Source organism: Melanostigma gelatinosum (genome assembly GCF_949748355.1).
Source record: "Melanostigma gelatinosum genome assembly, chromosome: 16".
Taxonomy (NCBI): domain Eukaryota; kingdom Metazoa; phylum Chordata; class Actinopteri; order Perciformes; family Zoarcidae; genus Melanostigma; species Melanostigma gelatinosum.
In genome coordinates, this window is record NC_136649.1 from 10,577,588 (window position 1) to 10,602,311 (window position 24,724).

The 24,724-nt window shown below is 43.4% G+C and overlaps 1 protein-coding gene across 1 annotated transcript; it reads right to left on the bottom strand.

Annotated features, from left to right (window-relative positions):
* Window positions 1-1,202: 1,202 nt before the first annotated feature.
* paplna (papilin a, proteoglycan-like sulfated glycoprotein) lies at window positions 1,203-22,846 on the bottom strand. The gene is made up of 28 exons (XM_079286206.1): window positions 22,752-22,846; window positions 20,018-20,080; window positions 19,661-19,764; window positions 17,105-17,165; window positions 16,872-16,974; window positions 16,577-16,707; window positions 14,533-14,656; window positions 14,289-14,369; window positions 13,995-14,167; window positions 13,527-13,650; window positions 13,267-13,393; window positions 13,026-13,091; window positions 11,337-11,544; window positions 10,784-10,960; window positions 10,497-10,647; window positions 10,045-10,125; window positions 9,062-9,257; window positions 8,754-8,838; window positions 8,511-8,637; window positions 7,372-7,876; window positions 5,487-5,645; window positions 5,281-5,408; window positions 4,333-4,387; window positions 4,009-4,155; window positions 3,619-3,746; window positions 3,318-3,426; window positions 2,607-2,782; window positions 1,203-1,897 (listed from the first exon to the last, which is right to left on the bottom strand). The coding sequence occupies exons 2-28, from the start codon at window positions 20,072-20,074 to the stop codon at window positions 1,737-1,739; spliced, it is 3,744 nt and encodes a 1,247-aa protein (XP_079142332.1). The 5' UTR covers window positions 20,075-20,080; window positions 22,752-22,846; the 3' UTR covers window positions 1,203-1,736.
* Window positions 22,847-24,724: the final 1,878 nt, after the last annotated feature.

The following is a 24,724-nucleotide window of genomic DNA, read 5'->3' on the forward strand; positions in this document are numbered from 1 at the left end:
AAAGGGAGTTTTGTATTGGACTAGAACTCCCCATGCAAACACCAGATCAGTCTTAATGCAAAGTACAAAACTACAACCCGACGCCTCCAGTAGATCAGAGCTCTCGTGAAAAACGTTCCCTTTTCACTGATATTCAATAAGTAAACAAGAGTAATATTTCTACAAAGACACGTTTGGTGTTTAAAGCTTCCAGTTTCACCTGAAACCCATCATCATCATCATCATCTTCATCTTCTTAGTAAACAACAATCTGAAAAAGATCAATTCATGAAGCGAATGTGTGACATTTTACTTCTTCGAGGAATTTTCCAAGAACGGACAAACTATTTGGAACTTGGCCTGAAACTTTTAAAATAAATCAAGTTGTACATAAAAAACCTGCGCTTTTCCCACTGTGACGTGTAAAAGAATGCAAACAGCCGGACTAGAATAAACTGATGTGGTGATTTTTCAAATACAAACCAGAAGTTCTTCTGATATTTAATAACTAAGAAGAGTAAACTAATCTCCAAACAAGGCTCCCAGTTTCACCATCAATATTATTTACAAAAAAAGATACAATAAAACAAAAAATCATGTCATGTGTCTGTAATGTAATTCACAGTAATTGTCTTAGGATGTCGTATTAAATGGTACTTTATCTGAAGCACCGTCAGACTGTTGTGCTGCTGTAACATGTGAAAGTAAAGTCTTACCTTCTTTTCTCTCATCTCAAAGCTAATATTAATCCTCTTTTTAACAGATAACTTTTGAACGCAATGGAGTTGTTCATATAATCATGAGTGAAACAAACCACCTGTGTTTAGACCTGTGACATCAGCAGCCATCATCTGGCACACCTGACGCCAATTATCGAAACACCTCGAACCTCCTGATGAAGGTTTCAGAGTCAAATTGAGAACTTGCAAACAGCCACAGAGAACAGTAACACACCGGCCTGCTGCTATAAAACAATGGAAATACATGAAGGAATGTCATGTCAGCTGAGCGACATTCAATGACCATCAACACAGTTCAGAAACTGAATGAGACATGTCATGTGTCACGTTGAGCGCCCCCTTGTGGTTCAAACCTGAGCATCAAACAACACAATAATCCAAATCCAACAACCGCCTTTATCAAAATATTATTTTTAATATCAAATAATTACGTAAAAATAAACATGAGGAAGAGAAGATACAAGCTCTTTTTTGTCAGTGAAATGCTAAAAATATTCATTAAAAACAGAGCAGTGGTCAAAACATTTTAATTTCACTGGATTTACATGTCAAATCCTTTTAATGACCTGCAAGTAAAACGATTCTCTAGAAAACAGAGAACACGTACAGTAGGTCCAAGGAGAAAATAACTTATTTTAAAGACGTGGCGGAGGAAGAACGACAAAGAAAGTTTGACTCTTGCGTCATCACATGTGCGTTTAAGGCCCCTATTCAGTGTCTCCATATTCAGTGTCTCCATATTCAGTGTCTCCATATTCAGTGTCTCCATATTCAGTGTCTCCATATTCAGTGTTTAATGCAGCAGTGTACAAACAGACTCCCTGAACTCCAGGTTCACAGATTTAACAACCTCTACTAGTAATCGGTCCCTTTTTCCGTTGCAGTTTTGAGTGCTTTTGGCAAAAGTTCAGTGTTGGAAGGTTTTTTTCAAAATGCAGCTGCGAGGTCTGAAACACTAGCCCTCGGTTGTCCCCTCTCTCCCACCCGTCCCACCGTTTTTAGAACCCCTCTGCAGCTTCAGCCCAGACGACCGGACCTGTCGTTCCTCTGTGAGTGCCTGGTGCAGCTGGCACAGCAGAAGCTGGAGTAGTACGAGTTGGAGCAAAGTCGTGCGTAAACTATCAGGTCGCAGTTGGCAAGATCAGGCTGGTCCACGCATTCTGGAGGCACATCGTCACCTGCAACAGAGACAAAAGATATTTAGTTCTGTACATTCAGGTCAATACACAGAATATTGTGTGGTGTAAATTCATCTTGAAATGACTTCCTCATGTCAGTCTTTTGCACTGTGTTCACCTGCATGGAAGAGATCTGAGTTTTTTATGTTGTGTTGTCTGAAAAATATGTTTTTGTTTTGTTCCCAGATCACTGAAAATATCGCCCTCGTCGGCCCGGTTCCAGATCCATAAATTGCTGCCCACATCTCCAATTTCTTTCAGAGATTCAAATAGTAGAAGTTGTAATAATGAAGTGAAACGAAGTGGCAATTCAGTCAGAGTTTAAACCGTTTTTCTTTTCTGATCAGCCAAAAGCTAAAACTAATTCTCATCCATGAAAGCTCACAAACAATCTGTTGATCATATCGAGGGCCAAAGCACAAAACCTCCTATCTGCAGAATTTTCTGATTGCCGGATTTCATTTTGGATGATGAGAACAAGGAAGGCTGTTCATATTCAGTCTGTTTTAAAATAATCCCGCCCTTTAGTGAAACTTAATTTAGAGCATCATGTTGTAGAACCTCTTCCAACTTGCACCAAATGATGGAAAGATTGCAAAGATCCTATCTGCAAAATGATCCAGGCATTTTTCAGACAGGAGGTTTTGCTCTTCGGCCATCGATATGATGCATACTCTGGAGGATGGCTGTGTCAGATGATCATCCTCACCTTGCTGTGTGTCTTTAATGACTCTAACTTCAGCCGTGGCGCTCACAGAGTAGATGCCGGTGTAAGCGTTGCAGGTGTACGTGCCCTCGTCCGAAGGCTTGACGTTATTCAGGATCAGGCTGCCGTCAGAGGACGCCAGGATGTTACGACCGTCTGGACGCACCGGTACACCGTTTCTGTCGTAAAAGAGGAGCGAGACAGTTAAGGCCCGTGAGCTTTGTGCACCTTCTTTTACCAACTCAACAGACTATGTCTACCTTGAAAAAGTCACATTGTTGTGGAGTAAAAATAATACAGCAATGTTCTTATGAATCATTTTAGATTTTCCTTTTCAGTAACTCAACAGAAGATTATATACCGATAACCTTTTAAAACTTTTTTTATACTTATTCGCCACAAAAAGAAAACCCCAAACCAATCAATCTGAATGAATAATCTCTGACTGTGTTACAGACTGAACAAGCTCGAAGTCAAAGTAATTCATAAATGAATCTGAACATCAAACTAACTACAGAAGATCCTAGGTGAGAGCATTTTTAATTCTATCTGCGCCTCTAGTAGGAGTTATGTACTTCTTCATGAAAACAAAGAACCTTTAAGTCACTATATGGTGCTGCACGTGTTGCTCCATGCTGTGCTGATTTTTCTTGGGCTTTCTTGGATTAAACAAACATTCACAATCACGTCTAACAGATGATACTTGTGATTTACCTGGACCAGCCTATGTTGACGTTGTCTCCTGACACCACACAGGAGAGCAGCGCTCTGCTGCCTTCAGACACCTGGATGTTGTTGGGAGCTGTGGTGATCTTCAGGTCGGCTGGACAACAGAAACACAAGAAAAAAAATCGGATCATTTTTTTCAAACGAAAAAATCCTCACAAACTCCCAGCTGCATATCCTTTGTCTATTTCATGACATTCACAAATACCGACCTCTGCTGGTGCTGAAGTGAGATTACAGCATCACCAGAAGCCTGAACAGAGGCCCAATGATCATGCAAAACAGTCACCTTGGACTCTGAGCTGCAGCTGTCGCTGCTCCAGCTGCTGCTGAGAGGAGGCCGTGCACGTGTAGACGCCGGAGTCTGCAGACTTCAGAGAGCCGATGGTCAGAGTGCCATCTGAATGTTGGGTGAACCTGCGACGACACAGCAGCGAGTCAAGACACCTGTTCGCACCGCCGACCAGAACATCACAGCACAATACGTCTGTGTATACGGCTACAATAGTTTCTAGATAAACCTCAGATAAAGGCGGCAGTAACACGCCGTGAAAATACGAAGAAAAAGTCCTGCATTCAAAACCTTATTTTAATATTCTCAGAAATATGTACTGAGCAGTTAGAAAGTTCCTTGGAATCACAATTAGTGCACGAATCAGTGGAGCAGTGTGACGTTTACCTGGAGTCGCTGAGGGCGTGTCCATCTTTGGTCCACTGGATGCTGACGGACCGACGTGCTGACGGAGGGACGATGGTGCAGGACAGTCTGGCAGTTTGTCCGGCTCGCGTCTCCAGCAAAGACGAGCTCGACCGCTCGATACTGAAGCTGAGAAGAAATAACAGAGACAGCGGCTGGTTCATCATTTAATACAGCTACACGTTACAGAGGACATTGGAGAGAATACAAATATTAAGCTTTACTGATTTTGGTGTTTTTTGTATCTTTAATCTTCAATTTCTCTTCTTTATATGTTCAGGGAGACAGAGAAAGAGAGATTCTTACCGAGAGAAAGGACCGTCTCTGGGCGGTAAGCTAGGAACCGGCTGAGATGATCCCACTATGACACACACACACACACACACACACACACACACACACACACACACACACACACACACACGATTGGGTCAATGCTCCTGTCATAATTCACTTACATAATGTGACATCATGCATAAAGACTGGCTAACTTTTTCAAGGTCAGCATGTTCTGACAACCACCTCTGACATCAGCGTCGCCCTGATCTTCGGGATTTCCGTGTGACGGACTAATTGGGGTTAAAGTCGGTCAAATTAAGGTTTTGACCGAATCTGGCCCCAATTAGCCCGAATGCACACCGGGAGAAAGTGTTTTTCCTCAGAAGCTTTCTTTGAGTCCTCCGTTTACTGGACCATCTACACACTGTTTATACCCATGCATGCCTTGTATTTGTAAAACCAAAGTGTATTTATTTTGTGATTAACAAAAAAACAAATGAGGAATGATTCAAAAAATTTTGAAAAAGCAAATTACTTCCACACTGCAGGTAAAAACTGCATATCTTTGCTTAACTTCACTTCACTTTAGAGGAATTTTTGTAAAATGAATCTCCTGTGGTCTTATTAAATACATGAAATCATCTAACAATGAAGCAAGGAATCTGTCTGTGTGCTTTCTCAAATTTGGTGCAATTTGGACACGTGGCACGTTCAATATTAATAAACTTTGAATAAACAAGTGAACAGCGCTCTGTGCAGCAGCATGTTTATGATCGAGGAGCTGTGACTCGTGTGTGTGTGTATTATGTCATGGCAGGTGTATTACTCAGGACTCAAGAAAGCACAGTGTTGAGGGTGAAGTTGTTTGTATGAGCGGTTCACCAGAAAGCAGCAACACCACAGGCCGAACATTCGGCCCGTTCTGAACAGGCATGTTTTCAACTGCACTAGTTTCATACGGATGCACTGCATTACCTGAGACAGACAGGTGAATGTAGCGGTGGTCTCTCTCCTGTTCACGAGTAGCCACACACAAGAACCAACCAGAGTCCAACTTCGAGAGAGGACCAACTAACAGGGAGCCGTTGGGCTGCTGGTGATGCCTGAAGAACATATAGATGAAGAATAATCACAAACATTGACAGAAAAATGAAATAGACTGCGTGTTTGTTTTGACAGACCTGTAAGTTGACAGAGGGACGCCATCTCTTCTCCACTCGACATTGACAGTGGAGGACGGCGGCGGGCTGACTCTGCAGGGCAGCACAACTGTCTGGCCCACTAACGCTTCCACTGTGGAGGGGTCAGACTTATCGATGGTCACTTCTCCAAGGGTCAAACTGAGGAAAGAGGATACAAGCACAGAAGGAAGGAAGGAAGGAAAGTAGGAAAAAATAGGATGGAGGATCAGGAGGAAGTTGGAAGATTGAAGGGAGGAAGAGAATGAAAGAGTCACTTTACGCTCCGCTGTTGGTACTTTTATTAGTCGTCACCAAAGCAAGCATAACGATCGCCCACAACCTGGCTTCAGAAGTTCATCAGAGAGAAAAGAGAGAGAGGAAACCCAGCTTTGGCAGACAAAGGGCCCATGCAACGTGAAAAGTGACGAGACAAAACAACACAACCTTCACCCGCAAAACAGCTAATTATGTGCGCTACAAATCAAAGACAAATTTCCCAGAAAGAAGTAGACTAACAATGTCCCCCAAAGACGTAGCTAATACACCGAACTACACGGACGTTGAGGTGGAGAAAGACAGAGTTTAGTGACGACACAAAACCAACACCATGAAGCATCACAGCAGAACCTTTATTCGTTTGACCTGACCGACATCAAGGTGACAACACAAAGCACGAAGGCGGTGGACACAGTGAGGTAGCGGGCACAAATAAGGAAAAGGACGACGACTAACGCGAACTCCAGACAGACAGTGAAAAAGTCCCAGAAGCATTAAGACAGAAGAGACGTCCATTTTAGGGTCGCTGTGAGGTCGGCGACTTCTCCAGACATTTTGTCCGAGGTTAAAGGAAAAACGCGAGGTGTTGCAAGCGTGAGAGTAAAAGTCTGTGGAGCTCAAGGTACAGCAGCATGGATGTGGTTGAACTTTACAAAGCAAGGGGTGTAGATTATATCAGCGTCACAAGAAGTATGTGCGTTTACATATAGTGGAAAGAGCATGAAGCATAAAATAAAGCACATGTATGTAATACAATATAATAATATATAACGTGTTTAAAGAGTAACTGAACATCAGACTGTTTCACGGCCCTTCCTGGTTGAGAGGTTTGGGTTTGTTGCACCTGTTACCACTAAAAAGTGATGTCATGACGTACTGACACACCCTCTTCTACATCAACAAGCCTGTGGCTGTGTTCGAAATGGCATACTTACATACTACATACTTACATACGACACACTCAATCAGTGTGTACTGCATACTGCCTACTAAATGATGGAATGGTGTGATTATAACAGCAGACTGTTTCCTCATGTATGCTCAAGCACACTTCGTAAGAGTAATATGTTCGTATGCGATTTCGAACGGAGCTATCCAGGGGCTGTTAAGTTACACTTCAAGTTTGTTAATTTAGTCTTAAAAGCTTGTTGAAGAAGGCAAGATTGACTATTTATCAAGTCTTCACATTGATTTCTCAAATTACAGACGCTTAGTAATTGATTAATTTTACTGCACACATAAAAAAACAAGATTCTGTGAATTATGTGAATGAAATCCTTTTTTTTTTTAATTATTTTTGTTGTATTTTTGAAAATATAATAATATGAATTCTGGATCTGGTTTGTATAAATTTGTCGTGCATAGGCTGGGAATATTCAGCACAATACATTGATTCATCATCTTGTTTTCGGGGGGTAAGAGAACGATGCACGTGATTTGTGATCTGCGGATGATGTTCCCTTCAGCTCACTCTTTGGCCCTCCTCACACTCACAGCTCCGTCAGCAGGGGGAGGAAAGGCTGTAAACGGCATTCTGGGGCCAGTGGAGCCGGTGCTGGGGCAGGGACTGAGCTTTTCGCCGTGCTCCCTGGGTCTTTTGGGGCCTTACCTCGCCGCTGGGCCGGTGTGCTGTGCATCGGCAGCAGAGGAAGGTCGGGGAGTGCGCAGTAAGACTCTGGCTCTGTGGGCATGGTTGGCGGCGCTTGTGGCCTGTCTGCCGGTGCTGCTGGTCGATCCTCCCTGGACCGTGAAAATCCTCCCCATGCTGCGTGACCCCCCGACTGTTGACCCTCCAGACGTGGATCCACCTGCTCCAGATGCTGTTCCTGCTCCAGATGCTGTTCCTGCTCCAGATGCGGTCCGTCCAGCGGTGGACTCTCTTCTAGAAGTCGGCTCCGCGGCGGGAGCGACCGGCCCCGGGCCCTGCTGGCTCGTTGCAGCCCCCCGGCAACCCCTCTGGCACTCGGCCCGGGTCATGAAGTTGTTGCTGTTGCCGTGGCAACCTCCGTACCAGAAGTGCACGCACTTGGAGGCGATGACGTCGTAGTGGTAGCGCGGCACCCAGCCGCTGCAGGAGCCGGCGGCGCGAGGCAGCGAGCAGATGGAGCGCTCAACTGCAGCAAAGAAACAGAGCAACATGAAGTCTCCAGGACTCATTACCAGCTTTACCTGCACTTTCATCTCTACCACATGGTCTTCATCCATGGATAGAGTTTGCTCAGTTGACATCATCATCTGATGAAGAACGTATGATTCAATTTAAAGCGACAGAACAAGCTAGTGAGGCGACCTGAGGTGGGATTGTTGTGTTAAACTACTACTTTTAAGATCAAGACTGAATTTTTCGAGGAAGAAAATTTTCGTTCATTTTCCTTTTTACAAATATAAATTGTATCCGAGTCCATGACCCGACAGACTAACAACCCTCTGACGCAACAGCCTTCATTACAATCAGCTACATTTCTTTGGCACGACCAATACTACAACTAGAAAACTATTTATGTTGATCACAGGCATTAAGTCAATAACTAGAATTCCTGGATCAACTGGGGATATTTGTGCAGGAAACGTGAACAATTTATATTTCCCCCTGCTTCCATTAATATTACTCATTTCCTATTTCCTCAAAAACAAAAGGCTGTGATTATACTGAATAGATTCACATGTGGATTAATGTAGCAAACCCGTCTCTTCACAAATACTAAGATCAATGTGTAATTGTGTATTTGCAACTGCTCAGACTCTTACTGTGGTTGGGTGGGTTGGGGCAGCTCTCCCCGTTGGGTCCTCCTGCAGGTGTGGTGCGGTCATAACAGCACCCGTAGGTGGTGATGCGGCACTGCGCTCCATTCTCAGTGGGAAGAGAAGGAGCAGCCTGAGGAAACGTGACATCACAGATTAGAAGAACGGTGTCACAGCCCGTCTGGTCACCACAGTGAAGAAGAGTTTGTTCGCGAGCGTGTGAAATAAATTCATTTGATGTTTGCTTACAGTGGCTGCAGGGGCCGCGTACTCCATGCAGCCCTCCCTGTTGGGGCCACGAGCCGCCGTCACTCCGTCTTGGCAGCAGCCGTAACTGACATGAACAAACAATAAAACACTTTGTACTGAAGGCACGAAAATAACAAAAATGTGCAACTCTAAGAAAAGAAAACCTCTGGTCACTTAGTGGTAACCGCTGTGGTCACTTAGTGGTAACACCACACAATCTCTGGTTAGAGGGCCATAAAAGTGACACCCAGACTCTAAAACAGGATCCACGTGTTCCCTCAGCCAAATGACAGGTTGGAGCTGGATACCTGGTCTGGACGCAGTGTGGCCGGACAGGAGCGGGAGCTGGGACACGTGGGCAGCCCAGACCCTGGGGGCCCCCGGCTGAAGTGCGTCCGTCCGGGCAGCAGCCATAATGGGACTGGCTGCAGTGGAGGGCGGGGGCGGAGCCGTGAGTGTCCTGGACTGTGTTCGTCTGACTCGGGTCCGTCTCAGGCCTGCGGGCTGTGATGAAACCAAGCGGGAAGCGAATTAATAACATACACACAAGCCGACGCAAAGCAAAAGAGAAGTTCACGCATCGCTTTACAAATGTACAATGGAGTCTAAGCTTTTGTGCTGGAGGCCACACAGCGAGCCCTCACGGGAAGCTGCAACACAAAAGACCACAAGAAGGAAAAACATACATACAATTAACCAGAAACATTTGTTGATGGAGAGATGAAGCAGGGGACAGAGGAGAATGAAGTGGGACAAGAAGTTCCAGCCGTCAGGAGAAACAATCTCACAGGAAATGAACACTTGCTGCAGAATGCCCGAACATACCGAAAGCACACCAGCCGGCACTTGCACACTTCAGTGCTTTGGAAATATTTTAATCAGGCCAACAATGCCCATGGACCCCTGAAAACATGTCAATCAGGCCTGGATAATTAGTGCTGGGACAGGGGCTGGGACAGGGGGGGGGGGGGCTGGCAACTGAGGGGAAGCAATTATTAGGGTGCTATCACACTTTTAGCTGTTTTTTGTTTGGTTTTAACCGTAATGGAAAAGGTTTTTTTGTTTTTTTAAAAAATAAAACTTGCTGTTATAAATATCTTGTTAACACACATATCATTTGGTCTAAAATGCTTCGTATTCTTTCTTTTTTTCAGAGAGTGACTGTTATAACTGTCATTAGTGGGATTTAGATTTGGCTGCTAAAATATTTGCACAAATGTAGATTTTTAAGAAAGCAAGTATAAACCAAGCTTTAAAGAGAAACAGATCAAATTTAAGATTTGAGTCCAACCTGTCGCGTGGTCTGGCACATAAGGCTGGAACACAGTCTGTGTGTTGTCGTGTCCTCGTGTGTCCTGGATGCTGGGAACCACTGCACAAAAAACACAACAAACAAACACAAGACAATGAGAGCAGCTCCGCATACGGTGAAGGAGAGTTGTTGAATTGCCTCAGTGAAGGCTGACAGTGACAGTAATTAAGACAATGTGAATTGTTTTCTGCTCATCCCAACTAGTTCTTATTGATTCAATCATTTATTCTGAACTTGAACATCTGTGTGTACTTTTATTTGAAGACAGAGCTGCAGGAACCGGGTGTGTAGAGCAGTGACATGGACATTTCCTCTCATTAAAATGCCATGTGATGTACTTCATCCAGACAGACAACAATACAGATGCAAAATGATGAGGTGTGAGCAAAGAAAACATGTCTACTTCAGGGGCTCGTGTTGCATGTTCTCACCCTGTGGGCTGTAGCAGGACTGGGTGTTGCAGCGCTCCACGGTGAAGGGTTTGGGGCTGGCGTTACATTGAACCACAGGGTACAGGTTCCTCTCTCGGTCGGAGCAGATCACCTGTCGCTCTCGTGAGCCGGAACCACAGCTCTTAGAGCACTGAAGGAAAACCGAAAGAGATTATAATCAGTGAAAACGGTCTACCTGAGAGACATACATGCTTCACATTCAGCCACAATAACTGCACAGAAGCGTCCCAGTGTTGTTTGTGTCTGCTGGTCCCTATCACACTCACCAGGCCCCAGTCCCCGACGTGCCAGCTGATCTGTCTCAGGCAGGCCGCCATCTCACAGGGTCGGACGGCGGTCGGGCGGAGCAGAGTGCTGCAGGTTGTTTCCTCCAGCCGCCTTCCTCCTGAACCAACACAGGTGACTTCCCTGGTCTGCTTGCCTGAACCACAAGTCACCGAGCACTGCAGACACAACAGCACAGATTGCTCTTCAATGTGGAGGCCCGCAAAGTCGGAATGCTTGATGTAATTTGAATGAAGTGCAAGAAAATAAACTACACTTTATGTGGAAAAGACACATCTGGACTTAAACCTGCAGCTTGTTTCTTTTTGTTTGTGTTTGTATTTTTAAATGAAGGTTAATTAAAGGTTCTTTATTTTGCAACAGATGGAATATTTTTCACTCCAGTTGGACTAGTGCTTAAACTGTGAGCTTAATATGCTAATGAATGTAGAGTTGTTGAATTACGTGTAAATAAAGCTTGTTGATCTTAGAATCTTGTGTTTGGCTGAAGTTGTTTCATTTCATTTGACCTCCGGTCTGGTGTGTTTCACTCACCGCGCTCCATCTGGTCACTTGATACTCTGATGCACACTTCTGCATGTTGCAGGTCTGCAGAGAGGGCGGTGCCTCGGCGTAGGCGGCGCAAACGACATCCTCCACCACGCGGGGGCCCGCGGCATCATGGGAGACGCACTGCACGCTGCGCACCTGAGAGCCTCCCCCGCAGGTAACGGAGCAGGTGTTCCACTCTCCGGTTGTCCAGCTGGGAAAAAACCCGACGTGAGGAAGAGGAGAGAGAAGAAAAACAGAAGTCAGGAGACGTAGAGCAGAGAAAGAAGAAGAGAGCTTCATTGTGTAGTACAATGTGGGATGGAAATGTGAAAATCTGGGCAATCTAAAGCATCTCAGCCCCACTTTGTGTTGTTCTTGTCAATGACATGAACTTTCACATACAAATCCTTGTCAGACTGCAGCATTAAAGAGCAACTTAACCAACAGTCAACAGTCTGACCAACAGTTATAATGTAAAACAAGAAACAACTCTTAAAACTTGAGAAGCTGGACGCAGATCAATTTGGCATTTTTGCTCTACTAACAACTTTTAATGATGAATTGAGAACCAAAAATGTAAATCGATGAATCGACTAATGGTCCCAGTGAAGCATTCTTTAGATTTGGAACAAACTCCTTTAGGGTATAAAAGGATGCATCGTTTTAACAAAGCTACTAAAATAACTTTTAAACGACTAGACGCGATCATGTTAAAAACAACACGTCCTTTTTTGGAGATTGCAGCGTTAAAGAAAACCCAGAATCCAGCAGCTGAAGGACAGAAAGTATTTTTCACCTTGTGGTTAGTTTGATGACTAGAAGCATTAATCACAAAGAAAGAAAACCAGCAAGCTCAAGTGTTACCTCTGCCCCGTCAGCACACATATACACGAACATGTATATGTATATGTTCCTGGTCTATATCTTTCAATTGAGGGATAAAGAGGGTGCAGTTAGCGTCCCCCGAGCTTCTTAAACATCTCAAGTTTCTGAGCAGCAGCAAAGAAAAGAAGCAGGAAATACCAGAGAGTCACTGGCTGAAGCCCCGGCTATTTACTCCCACACTCACTGCTGCTGTGTCCCATTCAGATGTACACAATCCCCAACACCCCCCCCCCCCTCCCCCATGACGACCTTTAACCTTTAACGAACACCTCACAACACACCAGCTACACTAACGCACAGAGAGCTTTTATACAGTTTGCTAAAGCCATCCGGCAGCAGCCCAGCTCAGCGATCAGGTGCAGGGGCCTCAGGTTGGGAGGTTAAAGGAGGAGGAGGAGGAGGTTTCTTTGATGGAAATCTGCCGTCAAATCACCACCTGGTCTCCAAGACGAATGAGGATCATTAAAAGGCTGAAAGGAGATCTCTGAGCTGGACAGTTGCCTTCGTTCTCACCCCACATGGAGGAACGAGGCTTTGCGTTAAACACATTGCTATAGAGTCAAACACATCTGAAGGGGGAGAGTTTGACATTTATTACACTTCTGAATTCTTTTTTGGCACATAGCTAAAGATGTTTTACATTGTCCAGGTGTCAATATGAAGAATAGAATGGATATTATTTAAGAGAAATACTAAAAAATCGATCATGCATGCTCAGAAAATGAGAGAAAATAATGACTAAATGATTAAGATCTCTCCCTGTGTTTGCTAAAACTCTAAACACTACGACTACAGAGCCTGAGTTACCTGAACACATCGGCTCTGGGCCTTTTTGAGGATCTCCACAACTGTGGTGGATACAGGTACGCCATCCTTTCAGACAGTCACAACACACCAACAACAGTCAACAAGCTGCTGACTGTTCCACTTTTACGAGCACAAACAAAAAAGCAACACTCCCAAAGGAACAAAATGAAATCTGGATGCTGTTGAAAATTCTGCCACTGAAATGTCACATTTTTACAGGTGAAATTTGAGTGCAGTTTACCTGCGGATCTGTGGGCATGCATGAGGGTTGCATGTACGGTTGGTCTGTGGCCTCGGCAGAGATGCACAGAGATAGTCGGGGTAGGACTCGTTGTCAATGGTGCAGAAGACCAAACGAGACTGGTAGCCTGATGACGGTAAGAATGAGAACTGACTTGTGTCATTTTACAAGAAGCAGGTTAAGAGAAGCATTAAACAAGTACTGGTCTGCATTTGGGGATGTTTGATCAATTATTGACTGTGTTTGTCTGAGACTCTGACCTGATCCACACTCTTTGCTGCAGGAAGACCAAGATCCGAAACTCCAGTAGTAGCCCTGTCTGGAGCGTCCATTGGGAAGATAAAATTCATACTCCACTCCTTGGTTTGGCTCCTGGCTGATCAGCTGAGAGGAGAGGGTTGGACATAAAGATTAAACTCCATTTATAAACATTGAGATCTGTTGCTTCAGATTGTTTGCTAGTCTGTCCAAAGGCCAGATTCCTGGTCCTTAGAGGACGAAACCTCATTTTTTTAATGACTCTTTCTCTCATGTCACCAACGTCTTGAAAAATTCTCTTTGATCGCTACTTTTGTTCAAGGCAACGTATTTTTCAGGTCTCCCATGAGTGTACTACGGATATTATTCATGGTCCCCAGAGGTCGAATCCTAATGTTTGTGAATGTTCCTGAAATTAGGCCCAAATTCGAGCGAAACATTTGACAGACAAAGAAAATAATCAATGTTACCTCAATAACGAGGGGTTCGGTGGTGGGGCCACGGCCGATGATGGTTTCGGGGACGTTGTCACCCTCAGCTCCTCGCTGGTAGTACAGCACAGTCCCAGCAATGGGTGTCGCCCTGGAAAACTCGATAACCCAGTGGCCATTGAGGTAGTACTCACCACGCAGGTTCTTGATAGCTGGCCGTGCACAGAGGTTACAGTCATTGTATGTCCAGAATACAATCAGAAAAGTACGTCCAGGCTGTGAACTATTTCTCCTGATCTTCTAATCGTCTGTTTTCTGGAAACACAAACTCACCAAGGTAGTTGCGAGTGGCCACAGTTTCTCTGATGCTGATGGTGGTGGCTCCAACAGGGATGATGAACATCTGGTTGTAGCCTGAGATGAAAATGAGACACAATTCATTTCACACACACACACACACAATCTACGAAATGCTGCAAACTCAGACTAAAGAAATCAGAGCTTTCTGGTACCTCAGCAACAGATAAATCAAATGAGATGATTGAAAACATCTGGTAGTTATAAATGTGCAGCGTACCGGTTGGCAGGTCGCGTACAGAGAAGCTGTTCTTGACTTGGGAGCAGGACTGTCCGTTGCCCCCACACTGCAGGCAGGAGTCTTCCTGCTGAAGAGACTCCAACGTGTTGTCACAGCCGAGACGCTGAGGAGGGGAAAAGTAGGGAAACATTTGATCAGAAAAAATGTCGGTGCCAGAGTCTTGTAGAGATGCGGGGCTCCTTTTTTCAAGGATGACCTAAACTATACAAGACCTGGTTTAACAAGGGGAAGGAACCTGTGTGACATGCATGACTATGCAGACATGTTACACAGATAATCCAAATTTTCAGTTTGCAGAACATTCAAAAATAATTGAATTCATCTTTCGTTCCTCTTCGCGGTAACAAATCCAACAGCGGTGCACCTGTAGGTATCGTGATGATAATACACACATGATGTTTTTTTAGTGAGGAAAGAATACCAACACTGAAATAAAATGTGCACATAACAAATGTGCTGAGACAATTTTACGACATAAACCCTCAGAAAGGCAAGAGTCCAGTCCCACAATTGTCGGTTTCCGCAGAACAAGACCTGATTCAACAAGATGTAAGAACCTGCGTTGCACGCATGACTATGCAGATATGTAATATCCAAACATTCTAAACAGTTTGTAGAACCTTCAATAAGAATCTGTAAGAATTGATTTCATCTTTTTTCCCTCTTCAGACTCAAATGGAGGAGAGTTTTAATGTGCAGTGATTTGATGGAGGACCACTTAGTAGAAGTGCTGTGTGCATGAATACATTGAATTCATCAAGTGTAATCTGTTCCAACAGCTGTGCTTTTACAGGTATGGATAACGCACATAATGTTTATTTAAGTGTGAGGTGGCTGAGCAAAGAATATAAACAGAAAAATAAAAACTGCACTTAAAAAATGTGCTGCTTCAACTTTACTACTTAAACCCTCAAACGGGCAAAAGTCCGGTCACAGAATTGCTGGTTTCAGTCGCCAAACTAAACCAATACAAGACCAGGTTTAACGAGGCGTAAGAGCAAAGTAGACCTGTGGGAACACGATGTTTCTGTGAAAGTAACAATCTCAAAACCACGCAACAAAAATCTGGAGCTGGAGGTTAAATACGTGAAGGTTTGAAAGGCAAAGGAACAATAAGGTTCAGAAACAAGACACGAGAACAGAGTGGGTTTTGGACAGCTGCTCCACACAGAGGAGGTGATGAAGACATGAGGTCAGAGGTTAAACAGTGGAGGTGTTTCATGAGGAAAAGGTTGCTGCGATAATTACATGAGATCACAACAAGTGTTTGACATTACCACATAGTGAAACTAATCCTTCATCCTGCTGCTCGCTGTGTCCACTCTGGTTAATGAAACCCTGTAAACCCTCTGAGCCCCTGACATGTTTCATTCCTGTGATTTACCAATAAAATGACGGATGGACACACTGATCACGTCATTGGATCAAATCTGCACCGCTGATAAGGCGAGCGGTTGCATTTCTGTTGGAAACAAAGCTCTACGGTCATGTAATCGTTGACATGCGCTGCTTCACCTCAGCGTTCCAGTGCAGGTTGATCTGAGCAGCCTCCCGCGGGGCCGAGGACAGGGTCAGACGGAGAGCAGCATGCATGGAACTAAAGTCACAAAGGTCTACTGATTGATAATAATGATACGTAAAAGGAGATTTAAAAAACCTAGAAAAGTTTGTAAATAAATGATTGATCAAGGGTCACGAAATAATGATGCGCTACTGAGAGTTACATATTGTTAATTTGCTCTTTTTGCCACAAATATGATCTCAGAAATCACTCAAGCTTCAGAGAGCTGTCGGGATGACGTGTTGTAGCTAAACAGTTGGCAGCAGAAGTTGATAATGGCTAAAACTGAAAAAGAATGATGTCAGGAAAAAAATGAATTAACAGCAAGATCATAAAAATAAGTTTCTTGAAAGTAGCAGACGTTGCTCGTCTCATTTCTTCATGTAGTCTCGTTGTTCACCTTTCTTATCGCATCACATTTGATCTAAATTGGTGCGCGTGTTGGTTTTCTGAGCAGCCTACCTTGCAGACTCCCTCCACACAAACGTCCCTGCGTCCAGGGTGACAGGGCGTCCCATCCACCACAGAGCTGCGGTGACGATAGAAGAAGTTTTCTCCTCTCGGGATGCAGTTCAGCTCACAGGGGTTCTCCGCTGTCAGAGACACAAGCTTCAGTTTAGAGTAAAGGTAATTGAAACAATTTGACCTCAATTCATTTATGTTACACAGCCGTGGCACCTTAGTAGATGTATGTTTATATGTATATTAGCGGGGGGGTTGGAGCGCTTGCAAATACTACTTTTACTTTGCTTCTGACCTCCATAATAAGGGAGCCACTTGTAGAGTTTCCCCTGGAAGTCAGTGCCATCAAACTGGGAGCACTGCTCTTCACGGAAATCCTTGGATCCCTCGGGACAGTCCTGACGGGAGAACAAAGTTAAACATCCTTTCATCAAATATAATCAAAACAAAATACATCTGTTTTATTCAATTAAGGAAGACACACAATACAAAAGTAATACATTGTTTCTGGTTTGTTTGTTTGTTCACCTGGATGTTGCAGGTGCGGTAGGACTTGTCTGGTCCCACACAGTTGTGTCCTCCATCAGCCCTGTGTGTAGAAAGCAGAGCATCAATATGAGACACGCCTGGATGATGTTTTTACAGATTAAACCTGATGCTTGACCTGATGTGGAGGCAGAATTTACCACATTATCGTCCTAAAACACAGAGACAAGAGGAAAGGTAATCTGTGATGTCTTGTGTGATCTTTGTGAGCTTTAAATGATTTAAAGAGGTACTCCAGAGATTGAGTGTTGCACTTTCTATAACGTTGGGGGATCTGTTAGAGACATATTTAACAAAGGAGGGTGAACAGTGAAGCAGATATCCTGACTTTTAGTCCCTAATATAGGTAAAGCTATAAAAACACTGGATCCTATTTCCCATTATGGTTATTTTTTTCAGATTTTGGAAAGCTCGTTGAGAGCCACAGACATTTTAAAACTTGCCTTACTGGTGCTGGAGAAATCCCCTTTTGCATCTTTTCGAACTAAACTTTCATTAAAACTTCATGGCGCACGTATAAAAATGTCAGCTCAGACTTTCTAAATGACAAGTTTCAGGCATTAAGTGGCATTCCTCTTTAATCTCTGCAAGAAAACTAGCTCTCAGCACCAGGAGAAGCCTCAACATCGTCACCGTTGAGCCCAAAACTAGCACAAACATCCGTGCATGCATTGCTGAAGCGTGAGACAGCGGATTGTTTCGCCATCCTCCCGAGCAGCCACGCTGATAACTCATGATTAAGTCACCTCAAAAAGTACCTGCCCTTAAGCTGTAAAAACAAGACACGCTCCTGTCAGCACGCCAAACCCAAACTTAAACATGTCCAAACACTCAGCGCCAGCATCCAGCCTTCAACTTTTCAACTTTGGAGTGGAAAATAAACATTTGGAGCGTCAAACTGTATTTTTAAATTAAAATGGCACATAACAGAAAAGCTACATTATTGATCGTAGACAATTTAAATAGATTCTATCCCATGAGGTGAGGTCATTTTATGCTAAAATGGGAGTTCCTGTAAAGCACCCAACGAGTCAACAGAAGTTTAATCATAGTATTTAAAGGTGTGATTCTGGCAGACAAGATGTGACAGAGTTCATCCGAACAGGTAGCAGTGGGCGGGACTTCTTCCCTGTTATTCATCATTCAGCTACAGACGGGAAACAGACTCACTGACACAGTCTGAGTCATCGACTGACTGACTGGACATGTTGGAAACCAGCATCTTACACAGATCAATGGAAAACACCAAACATCACCAACCCGACAGAGATCAGAACAAAACTGCATTGTCCTACAGTCTCTCCTTCCCATGAATGCAGCAAAATGTGAATCAGAAAACTGTTTGGACACGTTAAAGAAACAGCTCATTGTAGACACGTTCTGCCTGGTGGGCAAAACAAATCACATACGTTCATCAAATTCCCTCTGAGTTATTGCTCAATAAGACACACCGATAGTGTAGTGAGTATTTTAGGGTCACAAAGGTTGTAAACACAGCAAACACAGAGGATGAAGGATGACAGATGACATGTATCTGAAATCTGTAGTTACTGCTTACATCACATCCAAAACACATGTTTATAGATACCAGAGACTCCCAAACTAAAAAAGAAATGTTTTGTTGGAGCCTCTTCAGATGTCTATGAGTTGTTTGCAGCTCCAGAATTCTCCTTTAAACTTCTCTGATTGTTTCATTTATAATAACCGTTTGAGTTGCAACATGTTACAACAAAAAGATTAAAGAGAACATGTTTTTTATCTTTCAATCATCTCTTGACCCGTCAGAGTTAACTTGTGACCCACTGGAGAGAGCAACTGGACCACACTACCAAACTGTATATGAACTAGTTGAAACTAGCTGCAACTCAACAATAAAAAGCTGCTTACACATTGAAGCATCAGTCATTCAAATCGAATAGTGTCATATATAATAATATATCAAACACATTGTTCTGCAGAATAAGTACATTTACTGTTGATGATTTAATTTTGCTATTCTCTCGTATATACTACAGGATTTTGAGAGACTTGAACACACCACTTCCCCCCTCACAGCACAGATCACATTATGGGTTACATGAGGCAACACGCCGGCTGGATTCCAGTTCTGAATATTTACAATGTAAGCAGACAACAACACTCCTCGCTCTGTCCTGTGCAGTCAGAGGTTACAAAACAACCTATAAATGGACAAAACCATATTTAAAGAAATTATACTTAAAAAAAACATGTGCAGCAGAGTGATCCTCACAAGCAGCCAACACCCAGGAAAGAGAAGTCCTTCTAATATTAAAGGGCCCCTCCCTGCAGTCTGCTCTGGATGCAAGACAAGCCCACGTAGGTAGGTAGGTAGGTAGGTGGGTAGGTAGGTGGGTAGGTAGGTGGGTAGGTGGGTGGGTAGGTGGGTAGATAGGTAGGTGGGTAGGTAGGTAGGTAGGTAGGTAGATAGGTAGGTGAGTAGGCAGGTAGGTCGGTAGGTGGGTAGGTAGGTGGGTAGGCAGGTGGGTAGGTAGGTAGGTAGGTAGGTAGGAGATGTACCTGTGTGTGATACAGCTTCTGGTTCTCATGGTCACTCCGCTGCCACAGGTCCTGCTGCATTCTCCATGAGGACCCCATGAGTCCCAGTGGTCCACACCGGGCAACTGGACACAACACACCAGTTTATACACTCATCACAATGTAAACAAACAACATTAACCTTGTAATAATGCTTTAACTTTGCTTTCAAACCAAATCTCATTCAGTTTCAAACAACGTTTTTAAACTGAATTTTTAGTCCAACATGGACATTCAATGTTTTGATTGTTTTGTCAACCAAATCTAACTTATAATACTTTTTTTCATTCATTCAGTGTTTGTTATTAGCGGAATTTTCTTCATCCACTGGCAGTTTACCATGAGCACTGGAGCCAGCAGCAGCTGGAGGGTTACCAGAGGCAGGAGCATCTTCATCGTTCCCTGGAAAAGAAAAGAAGAAGAAGAGACGTCAAGAGTTGGTCACTGTGACTAATCGAGGCTTTTACACATTGAGCAACAAGCCAGGGCAACAAGAGTGGAAAGTGTAACTGATGGGACACACAAACAGGATAACAGAATCTATGAGGGCAGAAAGACACTTCTCTCCTCATCTGATCCAACAACACAAAACAATAAAAAAACACAAAGTATCAAACTTAGTTTTGTTGCCCTGCAGCGTTTCCTGAAATATCGCCACGTGTATAAATCAGTTATAAATCAGAGTGTGGTAATGATTTTGTTGAAGCAGCTCATCAAGCTGCAGGAACACACAGATGAATGATTCAACAGTGAGTTCTGTGGTTTGGTTTGCAGCCATCAACCACAGCAGATAACCAACAGCTGCATCTGTGGTTGCAGTTCAAGTTTATGTCTGATGAAAGCCTGGAGCTTTGGGAGCGGGAAATATACAATTTGCTGATTTTTTTATTCAATCCACAGAGGAGAGAGTAATTTAAGGCTGAAACAATCAGTCAATTAATCAACTAGTCATTTAACAGTAATAATCAGCAGTAATTTTGATAATTTATTCATATTTTTACCTTTTCACAGTACTTTTTTTAAGCAAAAATGCCAAAACATTTACTGGCCTCTGTGTCTTAAATTTTAATATAAGATGGTTTTCTTAGTCCTGTGTCGCAATGGACTTGGAGAAATGTTTATTTTTCAATATTTTCCGAACTTTTATGGACTAAATGATTAATAAAGGGAAATATTAGCCAGATTAATTGATAATGAAGATAAATAGTTGTAATTGCAGCTCTAAAGTCACTGAAGCTGTGTGGATTTAACATTCCAACAAATATAACACAGCATGTATAATAAATCCTAATGATGTGCTGAGTCATCAATGCTTTTTAAAGACACACCTCTGTAAGGAAAAGCCTTTATGTGAGATCACTTTAACTTTAAACAGCAGCTTATGATTTCCCTCCGCTGTCTCATCACTTCATTGCTTAACTGAGCTAAAAACATCTCCTTTGTCGCATGTGGAGAGGGTGTTTGTTTGTTTTCACTGGGGAAACTGAGGGTTTCCTCCACCCCTGAGAGAGAGAGAGAGAGAGAGAGAGAGAGAGAGGGAGAGAGAGAGAGAGAGAGGGAGAGAGAGAGAGAGAGAAGGGGGTCGGCTGGAGCTGCCAAACCACCTCTGACCCCGTCTGCCATGATGACCGGATGCCCCGGCAGTGAGGCCCGTTAAACCCCACCACCAACAGGCAAGACGTCAGAGGGGAGGTTATGTCAGAGAGGAGAGAAGAGAAGACAGGCAGTCAGCATGTCTGATCCGTCTCAAACACAAACACACTCGCTGCAACAAAAGCCCAGAATTGAGCAACATAATGGAGTCATCGTCACTGGGTGGTAATCTTCTGTGTGGGCATCTCAATAACTTTAGATAAAGTATTAAGGCAGCTAATGACCAGAGATGCCCTAATACTTAATACTAACAACTAATTCATCTGTTGGCTGTTTTCTAACATCAATGAATCTTTTAGTCCAAAAATATCATAGAATTGTGATAAATGCTAATACATGTTTCTAGAACCCAAGGTGTTGTCTTCAAATTGCATGTTTTGTTCAAACCAAAATGTTAATAACACAATTATATAAAAACAGAGAAAGGTGTCAAATCCTGAAATTTGAGATGGAACATGTGACATGTTTAATGACTTTAAATTAAATTGAAGGCCAAAATTGTTCATTTTATGCCCATCAACAAATACACTAATTGAAAACTGTCCTTAAATGTCTGAGTTGTATGTTTTAGTTCAGATACAAACCAGTGTTTGGCAATGTATCCCAAACTCAAACTCCAGTGCTCTTCAGAAGACACTAAAATGAACGACTGAACTCGTGCTGCAGACATGTCAAAGTCATCACATAGTTTGAAAACTTAAAGAATACATTAAAGAAAGTCATGCTAAACAATAAAAGCACATCAAAGTCACCAGCTCATCACATTTTAGGCTGCAATCAGCAAATGTTTGGCTTTTCTTTTGCTCGATAAATGGCATGCATTAATAATATCTGTCCTCTCATTTCAATGATATTCTTCACTCTGCGCACAATCAACATTTGAACAAATCATTTTGGAGATTCCTGCATCTCTCACCAACTCATAAAGCCTTTCTCCTCAGGCTATACAAGCTTTTATCCACCCAGATTACCAATCATTCGCTCGTCAGTGAGGGCAAGCAGAGTCTTGTGTTCTGTACACACTGACACCTGGTCAGTTTGGAAAATCATCAATGGATCCTGAGTGAAAACAAACTATTATATTTATGATATTTCTATAAAGATTGAACTATGTTGTATTGCCTGTGTTGTTTGATTTCCTCCCCTAAAGTGTCTCTGTGGGCTCCACATTGTGGTTTATTCTAACTTTATTAAATCTCTATAATATTCCAGATTATTTTTTTTCTCTCTACACAATTGCTTTTGTTATTTATCGTAACTATGAGTGAGTCTATACACTTTCTTATGAACCTTGTGTAAAAGTGTTAAACTTATTTCTTATCTCCTCTAATGAATATTTCCATCTTCCGCAGTGCAAACAAATGATTAGTCTGTTATTTAAAAGAAATAAGACTTGAGACGAAACATCGGAACGACTCACCGTGTTCAGTGGCTTTAAATGCGGTTACTTGGAGTCCAAAACCGCGGTGGATCCTTGCGGAGGACAGTGCGTGACGCAGCAGGACTGACTGCTGGTTTCTCTCCGGGAGCTTTGACTTGAAGTCTGAGAGGTTGCGCAGTGTCCTCGATATATGAGGAGGCTTATCTGGCTGCAACCCTTTGTCTCTCTCCCTGCCTCTCTCTCTCTCTCTCTCTCTTTATCTAGATCTGTCTTGCGTCCAACAGGAAACCAAGCAGCAGCAGCAACAGAAGAGAAAGTCCTCTCGGTTGAACCTCCTCCGCGGCGTCATAGGCGCGCTTTTTGTAACCAGCAGCTCCGCGCGAGCCCCTCCTGACAGAGATGGGGATCCTTCACGCGCAGTCTGTAATTTCAGCCTGTAAAAATAACAGTTAATCAACGTGGTCGTTTGTTGTAAGCAAACGTCCCCCATGGTTTATTCCCACTTTGCTATATGTCATTATAATGGTCTCCCACTCTCCGTCCATGTAAACCAGGGTAACCATCCGAAGACATCTCCTTTAACTGTAAGCGTCTGGGTCTAATGCGAAAGGAAAGGTTGTCGTTTTTAGCTGAAACGGGCCCCAAATGTTAAATGACTTTGTCCAAAGAGAAGATTGTATGTTTGCTAGCACTCAATATGATGATTTAACCCTTTGTTTACTGCTGTAGGTGTTCAAACAAGAGAATACACCTGAAACAGCTGTTAGTTGTGCAGGTATTTAGGCACAAACCAAAGTGTTGGACAAAGTGAAACGTGCACTGCGGCGACCATTAGCCCTAAAATGCACTCGGATCAGCTCCATTATGTGAACAAGACACAGAGAAGCTTGATTACAACACACACAGAATTCATTTCCTTTGTCTGCTGCTTTTCTAAAACCCCAAAAAATGTGGGTTAAATTAAAAAAAAGCAAAAAACAAACAAACAAACACACAAAACTGCTGAAACAGTGCAGCGTTATGTAGTTGTGGGCTGACATCTTGGGTCTTCTACTGTTTCCTTCATTCTTAAGTGTGTGTGAAAGAGCCAGAGAGCCACGCTGGCTCCAAGACTTTTTTCTTCACATGTGAATAAACCAAAGAAAAGCTTTAACGCCACCAAAACCCATTCAAGCCACATGTTTGTTTATCTGGTTACACTGAAGCATTATGTTCCATCAAGTCGTACGTGGTGCAAAAAGCCAACACGAGTGATTGTCAGTTTCAGAAATCCACTCAGCATTTAACGTTTATTGGAGTACATGAATAATACACTATTATCTACGTGTAACAGGAGGCCCCTTGAAGTCCCCAACTTTACAAGGTTAAGAGTAGGGAGGGATGGTCAGGTATTTTTAGCACGTTGACTCTACAAACACCAGAAATAGGGGCCACCCGCCTCTCCCCGGCACTTCACAACTAAAAATAACATCAAATAAAATCTTTACAGGGGCAGTGCAGCCTGGCTTAGGCATGCTGTTGTTTCAATTATAGAAACCTAAGGAGCACAATGCCTTTTGAATGCTTTACATTCATCCCCTTTGAACCTAACATGTATATGCAGACGGAAAAACACACTTTCTATATGTTAAAGAAAACAGCTGTGCCCAGTTTAGCCTTCATGCCCACCCAGTATTTAGAAATCTGCAACAAGCTGCTTTTCTTTTTCTTCTTCTCCAGCCGCCGTGTCCAGTGTCGTTTCCCTCCAGGACTCCAGCAGGTCACATCCGCCGTGGGCCGTGTCTTCATCCTCCTCGTGGGCCTTCAGAGCTGCCGACTGAGCTTCTGCGCCTGCCTCTCCTTTGCATTAAAGGCATGTTTCGTGTCCATGAGCTGTTCTATGATCTCCTTGGCCTCCTTCATCTCCACAGTGAGCTGGTTGTACTTCTCCACCAGCTCCTGGTTCTCTCTCCGCAGCTCCACCACCAGCTGGCTCAGCTCCTCGCTCTGCTTCCCGCAGTGCACCTTCAGCT

What these genes read in the sequence shown, in the direction of transcription:
- paplna (XM_079286206.1), bottom strand. Translation starts at nt 20,074, where the DNA reads ATGAAGATGCTCCTGCCTCTGGTAACCCTCCAGCTGCTGCTGGCTCCA. An exon ending in AAGTGACCAGATGGAGCGCG is followed by an intron (nt 10,961 to 11,336) that starts GTGAGTGAAACA and finishes TTGTGTCTGCAG; the next exon opens with TGCTCGGTGACTTGTGGTTC. An exon ending in CCACACTGCGTCCAGACCAG is followed by an intron (nt 8,839 to 9,061) that starts GTATCCAGCTCC and finishes TGTTCATGTCAG; the next exon opens with TTACGGCTGCTGCCAAGACG.